The sequence below is a fragment of the Aythya marila genome, assembly GCF_965140915.1.
Source record: "Aythya marila genome assembly, chromosome: Z".
Classification (NCBI taxonomy): Eukaryota; Metazoa; Chordata; class Aves; order Anseriformes; family Anatidae; genus Aythya; species Aythya marila.
In genome coordinates this window covers 23,251,619-23,267,745 of record NC_139080.1, presented here as the reverse complement: position 1 = coordinate 23,267,745, position 16,127 = coordinate 23,251,619, and the positions used below count along the sequence as shown (strand labels likewise).

At 39.6% G+C, this 16,127-nt stretch overlaps 1 protein-coding gene across 3 annotated transcripts in view; it reads right to left on the bottom strand.

Annotated features, from left to right (window-relative positions):
* MAST4 (microtubule associated serine/threonine kinase family member 4) overlaps positions 1 to 16,127 on the bottom strand; it is a 300,676-nt gene that overhangs the window by 187,635 nt on the left and 96,914 nt on the right. Inside the window, exon 1 of one of the 3 annotated variants that reach the window (XM_082783235.1) lies at positions 14,913 to 14,990. The exons of 1 other annotated variant lie outside the window; for it this stretch is intronic. In XM_082783235.1, the coding sequence (XP_082639361.1) occupies positions 14,913 to 14,951 (39 nt within the window). In that variant the 5' untranslated portion in view covers positions 14,952 to 14,990. Of the gene's footprint in view, positions 1 to 14,912; positions 14,991 to 16,127 lie in introns of those variants that run through there. One more of the 3 variants, XM_082783233.1, reaches the window with a different exon arrangement.

Here is a 16,127-nt window from a genome sequence, read left to right as displayed (position 1 = left end):
CAACACCACAACCAGTACCTGATAGATTTGCAGGCAGCAAGCACTGAAGACAAAATTCACAGCAACAACTTCATCCACACCAGGCTGGACAGTGTTGGCAGGTCTATTTCAATGTTTTTGTGTTATCGTCGTATTAAACCCCATTCTTCAAGAGCACCTTCTCTGAACCATGATCTTCAAGTGTGCTTTATCCAAGACGAGCCCCATGCTATGTCCCCAAGACACAACTGCACCCTAGGTTCTACACCCTTCAGTGTCCTACACTCCAGCCTGAGCACCTCTACATTTACATCTAGCAAAATCCATAGCAGAGCAAAGGCTCCCAGCCAAGACCCACTGTCAACTGTTAAGACCATACCCTTCAATATCTTTTATGCACCACAATCTACCTCTTGCCCTGTAGCCACTCATACTAGATGCAGTTGTTCCACTCAGTTACCTGACCAGCTGTGATCAGTCAAAGGCCACAGCGCTGATCTGCAGTCAGCATAATACACTGCTGTATGTCTGCACCTAAAGCCTGAATTTCAAAGCACAGGTCAAGTCTCAAGTCCCTTCCCTACATCACATAAGCATGTTAAAGGCACTCCTCACAAGAGATCAGGAAACACTGGCTAAATTAGTTCACTGCAACCAGTGTTTTTCTTCCCCATATCAAAGGAGAACTGCTGACTCATAACTGTAAAGGTCAGGTCAGTTCAAGGTGATTAACAATTTTAATTTCTATATATGCACAAAGCAAAAATATTAAGATATAAAAAACTTCATAGACGCACTGAGCTGGGCAGGAAGGGAGAGATGTGAAACAAGCAGCTTATTCTTGCAGATTTTCACGTATGCAAGTAGCCACAGCACACCATGTCCACAGCTAGTAGATTACTCTGGAAGTCTCAGCCTCAATCCTTTCACTGTCTTTCTCTACAATCCACACTTCTCTAGAGCAAACACCAGCAACAAACCAACTAACCAACCAAACAAGCAAACAAACAAACAAAAAAAACACAACCCACCACACAATGGTGAAATACATAAAACACAGCTCTTGATCAGTACATTCAGCTGCTTCCTAGTAACTTCACAATACACAGAATGCAGGATTCACACCCAACGGCTTGATACCTTTAAGTAACAATGCAAGATAACCAAGTGAAATGTTAAGTCACCTTCTACAAAGAAACCAAGTACAGCAGGTGCAAGATCAGATGATCAGTAATCAACTGAACTCAGAATTACGCTGCTTTTACAAATGGATCTAAGCCTGTAGTTAATATCAGTGCTTAATGAGGCTTTACATAAATTTAATTAAGTACAATATATCTTTCATTTTCAGAAAAATCACGCTGAAATGTATCAGTAAGAACTACAGTGTTATAAAAATATAACAGGACAGCTTGTGTCAGTTACATAGCATTTTTAATCAAATGTATAATTGTAAAATTAAAGTTTGTTTCAAGCATGTAAGAGCTTTTGCTACATAATTACCATATTAATTTCTGCTAAATTAACCAGCAATTTCATTAAATCAGCAAGACGTCTGTACTGTTAATGTGTGTTTAATTAATAATAAACATTGAAGGGAAATTCTAGCCACTATAAAAAAAAACAATATCTTTAAACACATTTTGATTTTTTTTTTCCACAGTTTACATGACAGAAAGCTTCAAAAAGCTACACTCAGAAGGGTATTAACGAAGATGGTAAATGTAGAAAGCAGTAAATTGGAAAATCCATCTCCACTACACTGCAATGTTAACATTCCTTGTCAACAGCAGGCAGAATTTAATTCTGGAAAGCTTTACTATGTGCACAGATGTAAATGTAAGAACACAAGAACATCTAAACTTTGAAATTATGGAAGCCACCATTTACTACCTGCATCATGTCTTCTAAAGCACTGTTACATTATCAGTTCTAGTCTATTACACTGAAATCATCATCTGAAGGGTAATCACAATACTGTTTCTATCCAGATTGCTGAGCTAACACAGCTAATAGTGAAGCTGTACTTTATCCTGACACGCATACCAAGACTGTCAGCTAACTGTCAGCTGAAGAACAGAAGGGGATGTGTGTGTACGGTCACAAAAGCCACCGAGGGAAGGCAAACCAGTTAGGAGAGAAAGGCAAGCCCCATCTGACATTAGCGACACGCCAACCAAGCACACAGTCTACTGAGGAGGACATCCAACAAACCAACTCTTTGGCACAGCACACAGGGCTCCAGGCTTGCTGCTGACAACAGCCCCACATACAGCACCCTAGGACTGGCATTTCTGGATCCAGCACCAGAGGTTTCACTTCCAGCTTCAAAATGGTGGCTACACAACTCAAGCACACACTGATACTGCAGGTGGCCTCAGTGTTCTTTGTAAAGTGACTTTACATAGAAATCAAAGACAGATGTAAAATCTTAACATCATTTCACAAAGAAAGTTAGGCTGCATACTCTGCAGTAACATAGTATTTTACACTTTTCCCCTAAAAATCAAGTTTAAGAGAAACCCTTTCCTTTTGGTATAATAAGGCAATGCTGGTTTTATTTTCCTAGGATGAGTGAGCACCCACCAAGACCATCCCTCCTTCTCTATTTAATTAGTAACTAATGGTAAAAATAACCGTCCAGAAAAGTCCTGAAATAGTTATCCTTATAGATTTTGGTACTGTCTTACTGGATAACAAAATAAAATAGGTTCTAAAGTTAGTTGACTCTAACAGATTTTATCTTGAAATGGTTGCAAAAAAGTCACTAAACTTGCCATTCACCATTTTCTAAATGAAACATGGGACTGTGCTAACACAAAAGATAAGAGTGCTGGGACACCTCCCCTACGAAGACAGGCTGTTCAGTCTGGAGAATAGAAGGCTCTGGGGAGACCTTACAGTGACCTTCCTGTGCCTAAAGGTGCCTACAGGAGAGCTGGGGAGGGACTCTTGGTCAGGGAGTGGAGTGATAGGATAAGGGGGAATAGCTTTAAACTAAAAGAGGGTAGGTTTAGATTAGATATTAGGAAGAAATTCTTCAGAGGGCACTGACACAGGCTGCCCGGAAAAGCTGTGGGTGCCCCATCCCTGGAGGTGCTCAAGGCCAGGCTGGATGGGGCTTTGGGCAGCCTGGTCTGGTGGGAGGTGTCCCTCCCCATGGCAGGGGGGTGGAACAGGGTGATCTCAAAGGTCTCTTCCAACCCAAACCATTCTATGCTTCTGTGATAGTAGTACTTTACAAAACAACAGTTTTAGTGACTGGATGAAAAAAGGGAAAATATCAAACTGCAACATTGCATATTTTGAAATGTTCCACATATTCATAAACTTTTTAAGATCCAACATATTACAAACTCAAATTTTAAAAGACAAAATCCTTCACCAAAGGAAATTTTCATTCTGCCATTATTCTACTTTTTAGTAGAGCTGCGTAAACGAAATAGTGAGTACAGAGAAAATACAAATGCAAAGGAACAAAGAAACACGGCAAATAGGAAATCTAAAAGCAAAAATCTTGTCTTAGGATATGATTTGTTTAGCTTGATTTTTTCCCTATTGCCTCTAAGGAGGCAAGGCACCATAATCAATTCAAGTCAATTCAGCCTCTGATGGCTTGAAAATTCTAGGACGTAGCAAAGGAAGCAGTAAATATTGCAGGATAGATACACACAGTCTAAACTTTTACTAACATTACTAAAAACTTAAGCATCGTTGCAAGTACCATTACATTCAACCTGTAATATTATCTAGTTATAGTTCTGATAGTTTTATGTCAATGCAGAAAGTCAACATATTGCACAAGCAGTAAAATTTCTTCATACACAGTTTTCCTTATATTGGTTACTATTGAACAGATCTTTGAACGCTGCCAAAACTACCTCTGTCAATGCATTTTTGACAAAAAAGGATTGGTAATTAGGTAGGGTCTCTCCAGGTATTACATAGCCTTTTTATGCCCTTTAATACATACCACCTTTCTCCTTGCTGTTTCAAATTCTTGAACTGTATTGGAAGATATAACTTTGACACCTCTGTATTATGTGATAGCTAGTATTAAACAAAATGGCCTGTTTTAAGGTCATAAGATCTTGATATTGAGACAATCAGGAAATTCAAGGTCACTAGTAGCCTTGCAGTCTTGAACAAATCACTTAATTCCCTGTGCTTCAAACTACCAAAGAAAACGAAATTCTATCCATATTTCAATGATAACAAGACACCAGGAAGGAGTAAAACAAAGATCTTGGGAGATGCAAAAGGTTAATTCGTTCTGAGTTTTCAATGTTGTGGCTGCAGATTGGTTAATCAATTTTTCACTATTATGAAAAAGGGAAAAGGAATATTGCCTTTACAGGCATTCAGAGCGTTTTTTCCCATAACTTCAAGGCATTAAGATAACTTAGTCCTACATATTCAGAAAGAGCACTAGAGGACCAGAATATGCAAAGAAGAAGGGAAACTGCATACAATTTTAGAGCTGATTGCTTCAAAAACTGATATGAAACAAGAAGGAAGAAAATAATATTTTTTTTAATTTTAAAAAAGAAAAATGATAGCAACTAATAATTTTAAATGAAATGACGCTGATAACACACCAATACTTAAAAGACATAAAGTGCTGAAAATCAAATTACTTGAAGTGACGTGCAGTAGTGTGACAGATTGATGACAAAATTGAAGGGATTAATTTAGACAGAGCCAAACTACTCTAGCAGAGGTTCAGAAGCTTTGAACTTCACATTCTGATGATATGGTGTAACACAAGAATGTATGCAAGCCTCTCACTGCATTTTTGTTACCTCTCATGCCAATATCTCCTCTCATCCTAGTCTCTATAACTTCACCAAAGAACTGTGAATTACAGAAAAAAGTGATTTGAAAATAGACTGAGGTCTTCAGACAATAGGCAATACAGTAAGCCAACTACGGAGGCAAGACCGCATTATAAATTCTATCACAGTTCTTCCCTTTTAGTTTTTGATTCAGGAAGTGTGAAATGTTTTTTATTATTATTTTTCTTTATTTTTTATTGTTAAACTAATAAGATGTTCATTTCTTGCTGATCTCTAATGTCTTCAATTTAGACCTTCAATATAATACTTAGGCTCTGTGCCAAGCTCTACATGTTCATCAGAAAAACTCTTTCAAGAAAGCCATCACACAGTACAGCAAGCATATAATAAAGATTCCATCAAAACACAGAATTTAGAAAAAGAGAAGTAATGTGCCATCAGTTATTTGACAAAAACCTCATGCTGGTATTCTGAGCAATCCTTATGGCCAAGGCCAGAATTCAAATCAATAAAAAAAAGTATTTTACAATTCTAGCTTTCATTACAAACTGTAAAACAAAAACACCACACCTTTGAAAGCTACCTCCCAACGAGAACTGAAATCAGAGGCTAGGACTGTATCCTGCATCAATTAATCCATCCAGCAACAGAAACTACTGGCAAATAAAGTAACTCATCTGAGGTAACTTGTTGTACCCCATTCTTGCAGCATGACCACAGAAGTTTAATTGTGTAACAATTAAGAAGTTAATTTGTGTAACAAACGCACAGCTAACAGTTTTGTTCAAACTGCTTGGCAGTCTAACCCATTAGTCTGCCGGATGCTCTCCCATTAGCACTGCTAGTTATGGCACTGCTCTCATCTCCTGGACTACATCCTGTTGAACACAAATAATCATTACAGTATTTCTTTGAACAAAGAACATTGGGGTATTTTGAAGGAGAAAAAGGAAAGAATGAATATCTGACAGGATTCTCATTGATTACTGCATTTCCTCAGTGACGCTAGAGAGAACACACATGAAAAAAATAGGCGTTTTAAACAGTATCTTTTTCTAGAATAGCCCTTTGGCAGAAACACAGTGTAGAAGCACTTGAAATTTCTCCCTGCGTCTTGTTAGAGCCTAAAGACAAGAGCATGCGCTTCACATACCTATAAGCCTAGCCAGCTTCACCAGGTTTGGCACCAGAAGAGCTTAGTATTGATCTGTCAGATAGACTCTACATCAGAGAGAAACAATACTGAAATAATTGAGGTTGTCTTTAGGGGGAAACAGACAATCAAAAAATACACACTACTGTGGTTTGCAGTAGTGCTAAAAAATTAACTGGAATGTTCCACTCTTACTGCTGAAATAAAGCAAGGGGCATAAGGTGCTATAGAAACCATTATAACAACATTGATCCTAAACACGCGAATAAAAACAAAGAAACAGAAGGGGAGAAAATGAAATGCATGCACAACGTAGGTGGTTGTTTTGTCACAATTTTATTTAAAAATCCAGAAGTACTTCATAAAAAAGAGACACCGAGATCACTTCTTCCACAATCTCATCATAGATGCTGAAAAATACACAAGCTTTCATCTGTAGTCTCAGTAAGAACCTACAAAGAAGGTGTATAAACAAAAGCCAAAAGACAAATAACAGAAAAACAAAGTTGGCATTACTGGCAGTGCAAAAGGCAAGCAGCATAAACAAACCAAAATACAAAGACTCAAGAAAGAAACCTGTGGTGAAAGATGAAGATCTATGCAGGGTCCTAAGAGAACAGACAAGAAAGTTGAACAAGAGCTATTTGAGAAAATAAGTTCAGAAATGCAACACAGATGAGTCAACACACAATTGGGAGTTTTCACCAGCTTAGCAGGCACACTCTCTAAGGCTGAGATTACTAACTTGAGAGGAACAGGTACAAACACAATGAGCTTCTTGCAGCCATCCTGTAAATAACCTTGTTAGTTACATTTCTTACCACTGGTACAAGGCAAAGCATACAAAGGCAGTAACATCTCCTACCTAGCAATACAACATACAGGCTTTAACTCCACAGGCTTTATTTCCAATCTCCTCTGCTGCCAACCCCAGGAAAACTATAGGTTTTGACTGCTTTGCCCTGGAAATCCTAAATTGCACTTTACAGACAAAAACAACTATTCAAGGAAAAAGTGATGAAATAAGAAAATGCTAATCAACTTCATGCCCAAGTGTCAGAAGCTATTCATCATCTTCAACAGTCAAGACATACAGTCTAACAACACAAGTTACGTGATCACCCCTGCATCTACATCAAACTAGTATCATCTTTTTTATGTACAGACACAAACACACACCACTGTGGGTTGAAGAAGCAAAACCAGGAAACAGCACATGAGCTAATGAAGAATCACAGTACCACAAAATATAGGTTTTACTTCGAGTCATAAGCATTTTGATGTTCCTAATCTTTCATATATATATATATATATATATACACATACACACACACACACATACATTTATATACATTACTCCTTCCTTTCTTGCAGTTCTCTACATTTACTAAAATCTTGAGGAAAAAAAAAAAAAGAAAAAAGAAAAAAAGAAGTAATTTAAAACTAGGAAACTGTGCTCACAAGGGGCAATGGATTCCGAAAATCAATTTTCCACTCATAACCCAAATTTTTCAGCTGTGCCTGTGAGTGTTGTATTTAGAAAACATAAGAGAATAGGGAGTATTTTCAGGTTCTTCTGCACATAAGTTCTGACTGCTAGATTCCCTAATGTACCTGCAGAACTTGTGAAAAACTATCTTTTTTAGAACAACTCAAATGGTATCCTCCTCCTTTTGGCATAATTTAAAGCAGGAGAAAACACATTAAAAAACTATAAAATAAAAAAAAAAAATCTCAAAGTAGCAGTAAATGCAAAAATACTGTATACACTTCCTTTTTCTTTACCATATATCCCTTATTTTTCACCTCAGAAGAAAAAGTTGCACTGTGGGACAGCAGGAGAAACTTCAATAGTTGAAATGCATCTTCAGACATGTTTCTGTTTTTTATATATACACACACACTTCTGATATAGCATCCTTTACCTGTACATAATGCCAAGACTATTCAACTACACAAAAAATATGTACACATAAGTTCTACTTTTCAAGGGCTAAAAGACTATCAAAAGAATTATAGCATGACGTTTAACTCTAGAACAACATATTAGACTGTAGTGCATTGTATAAACTAGGTATCTTGTGTATTCACTAGTTTCCATAGAGCTGAAAATAAAGACCAGGAAAACATACATTGTCTGGTAACAGGAATGGTTACCCCATCTTTTAACTAAGGCCACTTACTACTTTTTGTAAGATTATGGTTTTGATTACTTTAGCATTTTACAGAACTTGATTGATATTTTTCCTTTGTAGCATATGTACAAGGCTTAAATTTTTGTACACTGCTACTAAACTGGATCTCTTTCTGACAGGAATTATTAAAAATTCTTTCAGGATTTTCAACACACCTGTTCCCTTGCTTTGATAGAGTTTTGAAGTTTGGGGGGGAGGATACCCACACACCATCTAAGCGTTATTTAATATCCCTATGAAAACTAAGCCAGCTATATATACAAAACTAAGGAATTTCAAAAAGAACAACCTACTCTAAATGTAATTTGCTCTGTAGACACTAGTTCTGTAGAAGCTCAGTACCTAGCCCCTCTGAAGAGCACACCTGTTCTCAAAGGAGCGGTCACTGAGTGCAGTTATCCTTTCTAGAACTAATCACAGTTGCTGCATTCCACCATGGAGTGCTAAATTTGAAAACTAAAGTCAAGGGAGACTTAAAGGGAGAGGTGGGGGAACAAAGGAGCAACAGGAGCACAAGAGCAGAAGCTGAGAACTAAGAACTGAAGATCATTAAAAAGGTCACGAGCTGTTGATAGGAAAAGCTGTTGTTCTGATTTACTAGTCTTATAGAAGGTAAAGATACAGTGGTGGAAGAAGTCAATGTTATTTTAAAGTGGACAAAGTGAAGCCAAGAAAATAAAATTAAAAGCAACTATCAAATTGCAGTTTTGAGTTTTCTGCTTTGTGATCTTCACAATCGTTTCTGTTTTTATGTAATTTTAACATTCAGCTGGGCAACTGGCATTGCTTTAAGCAAAAAGTTGCTTCAATCTATTGGGGAAAGGAATTAACAGCATGTCAAAGTCTGTGAGCAATTTTGATAAAAATCCACAACTTAAATGGAAAGTTTAACACTTAAAGTAAACACAGCACATCAACAAGTAGAAACAAATATGAGAAATCATATCAAACATGACACAAAGTGGCATCACAGACAAAATTTTAATGGGAAACTACACTAAAATTAAGCATCTTACAAAGAACTTCAAAATGACAACATGGAAAATTACTGATTTCATTAGCTGTGACAGTGAGTAAAAGAGTTTGTTAAAATTATCTGTCAAACTAAGAACTAACCACAGAATTGGGAAAAAATTGTTTTAATAAGTTCCTATCCTTCATGCAGATACGATCTCCGTTATTACTAAAGTTGCTGGGAAAACAAACAAACACTACAGATTTTAGTGGTAAGCTGTGACTCAGAAGCAGGGGCTAACTAGTGCACAGAGGACACCTGAACTGGTTTCCTTTATGACCCATAGAACACGACCAAGCTCCGTTCAAATCATTACGGATTCCACTTCATAGCTCACTGAAGTATTTTACATGAAGCAACATTAAGCTTATGCATTGCATTCCAAACCTAACACAAAACAGTCAGTCAGCTTTGCGACATACTGTAGACATTATCAAGAAACATTACTGCAATTATCAAAAGGCATTAGAGAGAAGCATGATATGGGCTACAGACACCAAGCTGGCCCCATGCCAATTATTTTAGCTCCAAATGCAAGCAGCTTTATTTATTTCAAACCCTGAAATAAAGTGACCACAATACTAAGAGAAGACAGTAGAAAAGGTTAACCCCTTCAGGGAAGCTTTCACAGCTCAAAGAATAGCAAAATATGTCTGACACAAGGCCTTTTAGAAGACCTGACAAACATGTAACAATGCATGAATGCCTGGAAAATAGAGGTAAATTAACTGATTAGGAGATTGTACACTCTTTTGGACCCCACAAAAGTGTCAGCTAATGAAGAGAGGAAAAGCATTCTTTACACCAGAGTCCCCTCTCTCAGAAAGTTGGTCTTTGCTTTCTAACAGCAACTACCACCGCCTACCACTAATTAAGCAAATAAAATATGTACTCCAACCTGAACACATCACCAAAATAGACCTAAGATACCCTGCTTTCTGTAAAGCTACCTGCAATAACTTGAAACTAAAGATGGCTCTATCAGTGGAAAAATAATAATTTACCAATATACCAAAAAAGATTACATTATACACCTGTGATTACAGCGATGCTCATGCAAACACCACATAAAACGAAGAAGTGTCACAATTTAGGTTGTTCTGAGCACTACTTTGCAGAGTAGCAACCCTTCAGTAAGCAGTGTTAGGACTGGATAGAAGCAAAAAGTGGAGGATGAATGCGGAGTGCAGGCACAAAGCTATTCCCACAGAACACCAGAAGATGTCCATCCTGCCTTCCCCTCAACTAATCTGAATCTATGTGAAAATGCAAATTAAAAAGTTGTGGTGGGTCTCTTTGTTTGTTTTTGTTTTGTTGTTGTTTGTTTTCAATCTTCCACCACTCTTGCACATGCTCACCAAGAAGCAGAGTTGGTGAATCAGATCTGATTCTCAACTACACAACTCCTCACATCTAGCAGGATGAAGCACACCCTGCTTCAAAATCAGTGAAAAATATGAAGAATCTTTCCAGAACCTCATCTATACTCATTTTCTGTTGCAGACTGAAGAGAAAGAGCAGAAAGTCTTCAGCCTTTATCACCATTTTTTCCTCAGCAGACTGCTCCGAGAACATATTCCCTATCATGAACAGCATTCAAGAGACAGTTACAGTCTAAATGATATTTCCTTTCTTCTCTTCCAGAGCACAGCTTACCAGCTGACCCTTCTTCACATCATCTTTCAATATTTCAGTCAGAAAGAATTATTTTCATGAAGCCTCCTAAATCCAGAAACTCACATCTGTTTAGGAGCCACAGAGAAGGTCATTTTTCTTAAGAAATCATTACTTTTCTGTTTGATTTCTCAGAACGCATTTTTAGGAGAGCTGATAAGCAAGAACCTGGAGAAAAACTTTAAGGTTTTACTTCTTGCAAAGGTCTAGGCACTACGCACAATATTTCAAAGTGTCTATAAAAGACAACTATTTTCCTGTTTTGGAGGTGGAGGAAAGGAATAGTCAAGGCCACAGTCACTGTGCTCCTTGCCATGTTTTCCAGAAAGAACATGGAATTCACATAAATTGACTCACCAGTTCCACAAAAATAGCAACTCTGCATTTATACCACATTTTCATTTACACTGCCCGTCTCCATCTGTACCGCAATGACTCCAAATGTAAGGATGAAATTTATTTCAACTCACCCACCCAAAAAAAAAAATCAATGCATTAAGTAGAGTATTAGAAGATTTACAATTGCAAATTTTTCCATGTCATATACAATATTAACTATGCAAACTTTATGCAATACAACCATCCCAAATTGAAAGAAGCCTGCAAAAGTTTAGCAGCGTTTACAGAAAAAAATATAGCTGAAGACAATAAAATAAATAAATACAGTATTTTCTTTGACATTTGAGAGGTTTCACATATAGCTGATATGTCTGCTGTTGGTCAATTTCTCTAAAAGTCTAATAAAAAAAAAAAGCTCATGTTACTACCTCAAGATTTATAAGACACTGCTTACCAGCCACTTACAGGCAAAACTGAAATTAGCAAAAGAAAAAGGGAAGGCCTGAAGCACCCAACTCATCTGTTCAACAAAAGAGAAACATTCATCAGCACTACAAATGTGATTGAAGCTGCATCTGACTGTAAGATTTCTCCCACACTCCCACATCCCTCTCACCAAAGAAATGAACTGCGTGTTACCTGTAGCCACCATCACAGGGGCTTGGAGCTGTTGTTTAAGGCCATCTGAAACATTCTGCTTCAGATCAATGCCTACCAGACAAACTCACAGAAGAAAGCAGAAATAAGCTCATAGCAGGACGTAATCAAGATCTGTGATGCAGAATATGCAAGTAGATAGCTGCCTTTTTTCTTTTTTTTTTTTTTTTAAATGAGATGCTTATTTCCATCCATACAAAATTATATTTAGCATTTCAGAAGTTGAAGATCAATTTTCTCCTGTCTTTTCTTTCAAATAAAGTTGTTGTGTGTTTTTTTTTTTTCCTGTAGTTAAAGCTTAAGAAGCCGTTACCTAGAATCTGCTCACTGTAAAGGAATACATAGTACAGATCTCTACATTCAGAAGATTTTGTTTTTCTATGAACATAACCAAAACAAATAACTAGACATAAAAGAAAGATGTTCTAGTAAAATGAAATTGCTATACGTACTCAGGATGTAACAAATGAAGGGCTCAGTTTCTCTATTAGAAGCCTAAACTCCATAAAAACCTTATATATATCAACAAAACAAAACAAAAAACAAACAAACAAACAAAAAGATTACCAAGGTCTACACATCTACTTACAGCTTACATTTTGAGACTCAATTCAAGCTGCTTCCTGGCTTTTTTTAAACACAGCATGATGGTACATGGCATCAAACACAACTACATCAGGTTCCCATCTAAAAGGAAATGGTTTGTGTGTCCTGTAAACCAAGCTTTGAAGCAAACTGTGCACAAACAGAAAAAATGGCAATTGCACAAATTCAGTTTTTAAGTATCTACTGTTTCTTACTATATGGCTGGATTATATTAGAAAAACTCACACTTTGCAGAACTCAGAATTTACATGTACCTTCAACTAAGCAACCACACAGCTTTTCAGCAGATTTATCTGCTTTAGAAGTTCTGTTTCTAACCTTTAGAAGTGACAGTCACATGAAGTAAAGTTAGCTGACCACAACTACTTCTGGACAGTCTTAATCCAGAAACCTTTTTTTTAATCCTGTTCTGAATATTCTCAACAGCTTTAAAGGAAAATACCAGTAACATGTTAAAAAGAAGTGGCAAAAGACACAGGGGATACTTCCACAGAACAATATACTGGCAGAAGATTCAACTGTTTTTTTCTTTTAAACAGTAAGAACACACTACTACTACTACTAAGTAACAAACAGTAACAAAATTCATTACTTTGGCTTGTATTATAAAGAAGGGCAAATGTCAGTTAAGAATCCAACTCAGGGACTTCATCTAATCAGTATTTACTAAGAAGAATTAAACTGGGACTACATTCTGTGTCGTGTCATATGATCTGCTTTCCAGCTTGGAAATTCATCATACTGGTCTCTAGGCTAACTGAATGAACAGATAAAGGTGGAAAAAAAAAAAGAGAAACAGAAGAGGAGTGAGAGGACAACAGGAAAACAGATTCAGTGAAAGGACTAGTAGATGAAATTTGAGTGTAAATAGGATCTCTTCCTTGCCATCTTTTTCTAGATGACAGCATGTCAACTTGGACACTTTTGACAACCGGTTATTTTTTTCTACCCTAGAATAAGACTAATGATAAAAATGAGGTACACATCTTTAAAAATTATTACTGCACACACTGCATGTATGAATGGGGTCTTTCTTGCACTCAGATTATTCATGATATAGCTTTAAGTACTATTAATTAAAGAGCTAGCTAAGCACGTGCAGGAGTAAGCAAAGCATTCTGTTAAATATTTATGGTATTCACTCAAAATTACTCGATTAAAGTTACAGATGAGGAAAAAAAAAAATCAACTCAACAGCAGTGCTTGCAGAACTCAACAATAGGCTTTCACAACAAGGTTTTTATGTTACCCCTTAAGCAGTACAGACTGCTGTTCAATTCTTGTCAAAAGGCAGAAATCCGGTTTACACTACTCAATGGATTACACAAGGTTTAGGAGAAGGAAATCCGGTATCACTGTAAGATCTACCTCTCAAAACTTTCAAGTCTTTTCAAAAGCTGTCATAGAGAGTCCCAACCTGCAGCTGAGAGTCCCCTCTCCACTGCACAGTCAGCTAAGAGAAAGGATTTAGGATCTGAAGGAGTGAAGTCTCAGAAACTGCTTTTATGAAGAAAGTTATTCACTCTCCACAGACAAACGCCGTCACACGAGAAGTTAAAGCTGACAGATTCTCGTAGCACGGAGAGGCCCCCGAGTCCCAACAGATGTGCCTAAGCGAGCTAGCACGGCGGATTTCCCTTCAGCACCCCTCCGCCAGCTCTGACCGGCGTGGAGCTGGAGGCACGGCTCAGCACGGGCTGGTTTCCGAGGAGCGCCCAACTTCGCCAGCTCAGCGCGCCCCGGGCGCCCTGCGCCGCTCCGCACAGCTTGGGAACGGCGATCCCAAAGGCAGGGAGCCTTCCCCTTACCCCCCCCCTCCTTCTCCCATTGAAACGCTGCGGATGCGGAGGGAAACAAAAGAGAGGAAGTACATTCATCGCCCGGAGTGACTCGCGCCGAGGGGCTCTCGCCAAAACAATGGGCGAGGGGCTGGGGGCACGGCACGGCACCGCACGGCACCGCTGCGGGCTGCCCGCCCCCGGCGCTCCGCTCCGCTTCTCCGACTCGACGGGAAAAAATAAATAATAAAAAAAAAATAAATAGATAAATAAAAAGTCACTCACGGAGGGCGACGGCGGGCGGCGAACCGTTATGTCCCGGTATTTATTTTATTTTATTATTATTATTATTATTTTTTAATTATTTTCTAACCAACTCTGACACAGAAGGGCCGGCAATCCGAAATCAGCGGGAAAACAAAATATATAAGTAAATAAAATAAAATCTCCTGTGTCCCCCCACCCCCACCCCGTCCTCCGTCCCGTCCCGTCACCGCCTCAACTCCCCCCCCCCGGCCCCAGCCCTTCCCCTCACGGAGCGCCCCAACGGCCGTAACGGCCGTAACGGCTCGCAGCCCCGCTCCGCCGCGCGCCCACAGGTGTGCGCCGAGCCCCCCCCTGCCCCGCCCCGCCCCACCCCGCCCCGCCGAGGCAGGTGCGGGCAAGTTACGGCCCGGGCCGGCACCGCCGCCGCCTCCGCCCCGCCGCCGCCGCCCGTACCTGCAGCCCCCGTCGCCGCAGGAGGCCCGGCTCGTCCATGGCGCCGCTCCGCCGCCCGGCCGCGCCGGACTGCCCCGAGCCCCCCGCGCCGCTCCGCATCCCCGCAGCGCCCGGCCGCTGACATCACGGCGGCGCCCATTGGCCGCGCCCGGTCACGTGGCCCCGCCGAGGTGTGCAGCCCGGCAACTTCGGGCGGGCCCGGCCCCGCCACCGGCCCCGGCCAGCGGCAGCCGCCACAGTACCACACAACACAACCACAATTAAACGATCCAATTACATTAATCAAACCCGCCGCCGCCCTGCCTGCCCGCCCGCCCCACAGCCGGGCTAAGCAAACCGTTAGTTGTGTGTGTGTTTTGTTTTTTTCCTCAGGGGGTCACAGCCCGCCGGGCGGTGTCGTTAGGGACACATCCCCCAAAACCCCAAATTTAAGATCCCGGTACCTCAGCGGGAGTCGTTCGTTGCGGGTTATGTTATAAAGTCATCGGTCACTGCACACAGATTCACAAGAGGAGGTCTTGTCCAGCACTGAACACCCGGAGAGGCGTCCCCATAAACATGCCCGCACGTTTTCCAGCTGGGAATCCTCACCTGGTCTCACTTAAAAACAAAATTAAGGAGCCTACACACCATCAAACTCAAAGGCAGGGCGTGATCCTCTCCTCACAAAACCAAAGGCACAAAAAGTTAAGTCAGACTGCCAGAAACTGTAAAACTGAAGCACAGTTGACTTCTGAAAGCAACTGAAGCAACACAGATGACTTCTTCAGTATCCACACTACAAACACTCAGCAAATGGCAACGATTCCATTCCAGCCTTTATTTCTGTAATTGCACTTACTGCTTCAAAAAAATGAGGGGTTACTTTACCTAAACTAGCATCCCAATTAGATAATTTTAAAGAATTTTTCAGTCAGAAGTCTAATTCTGTGGAAGACGACACCACCACGCAACAGCAGAATCCATCTGCAGGAATATCCGTCCACAGGTGCACCTGCAGATAACCAATTCTAACACACACGTATTCCCTTTCCACATCAAACCCCTTCTAGAGAGCAGGGACAAAGTGAAAAGTACATTTCTTACTAAGGGATATAAATAGAGATAAAAATCAAGGTTAGTATTCACCTATTAACAGTTTAAGATGAGGATTATGACAATCGCATCCTCAAATCTAGTATGAAAAAAATATATTGATTTCCTGTCAGATTGCAT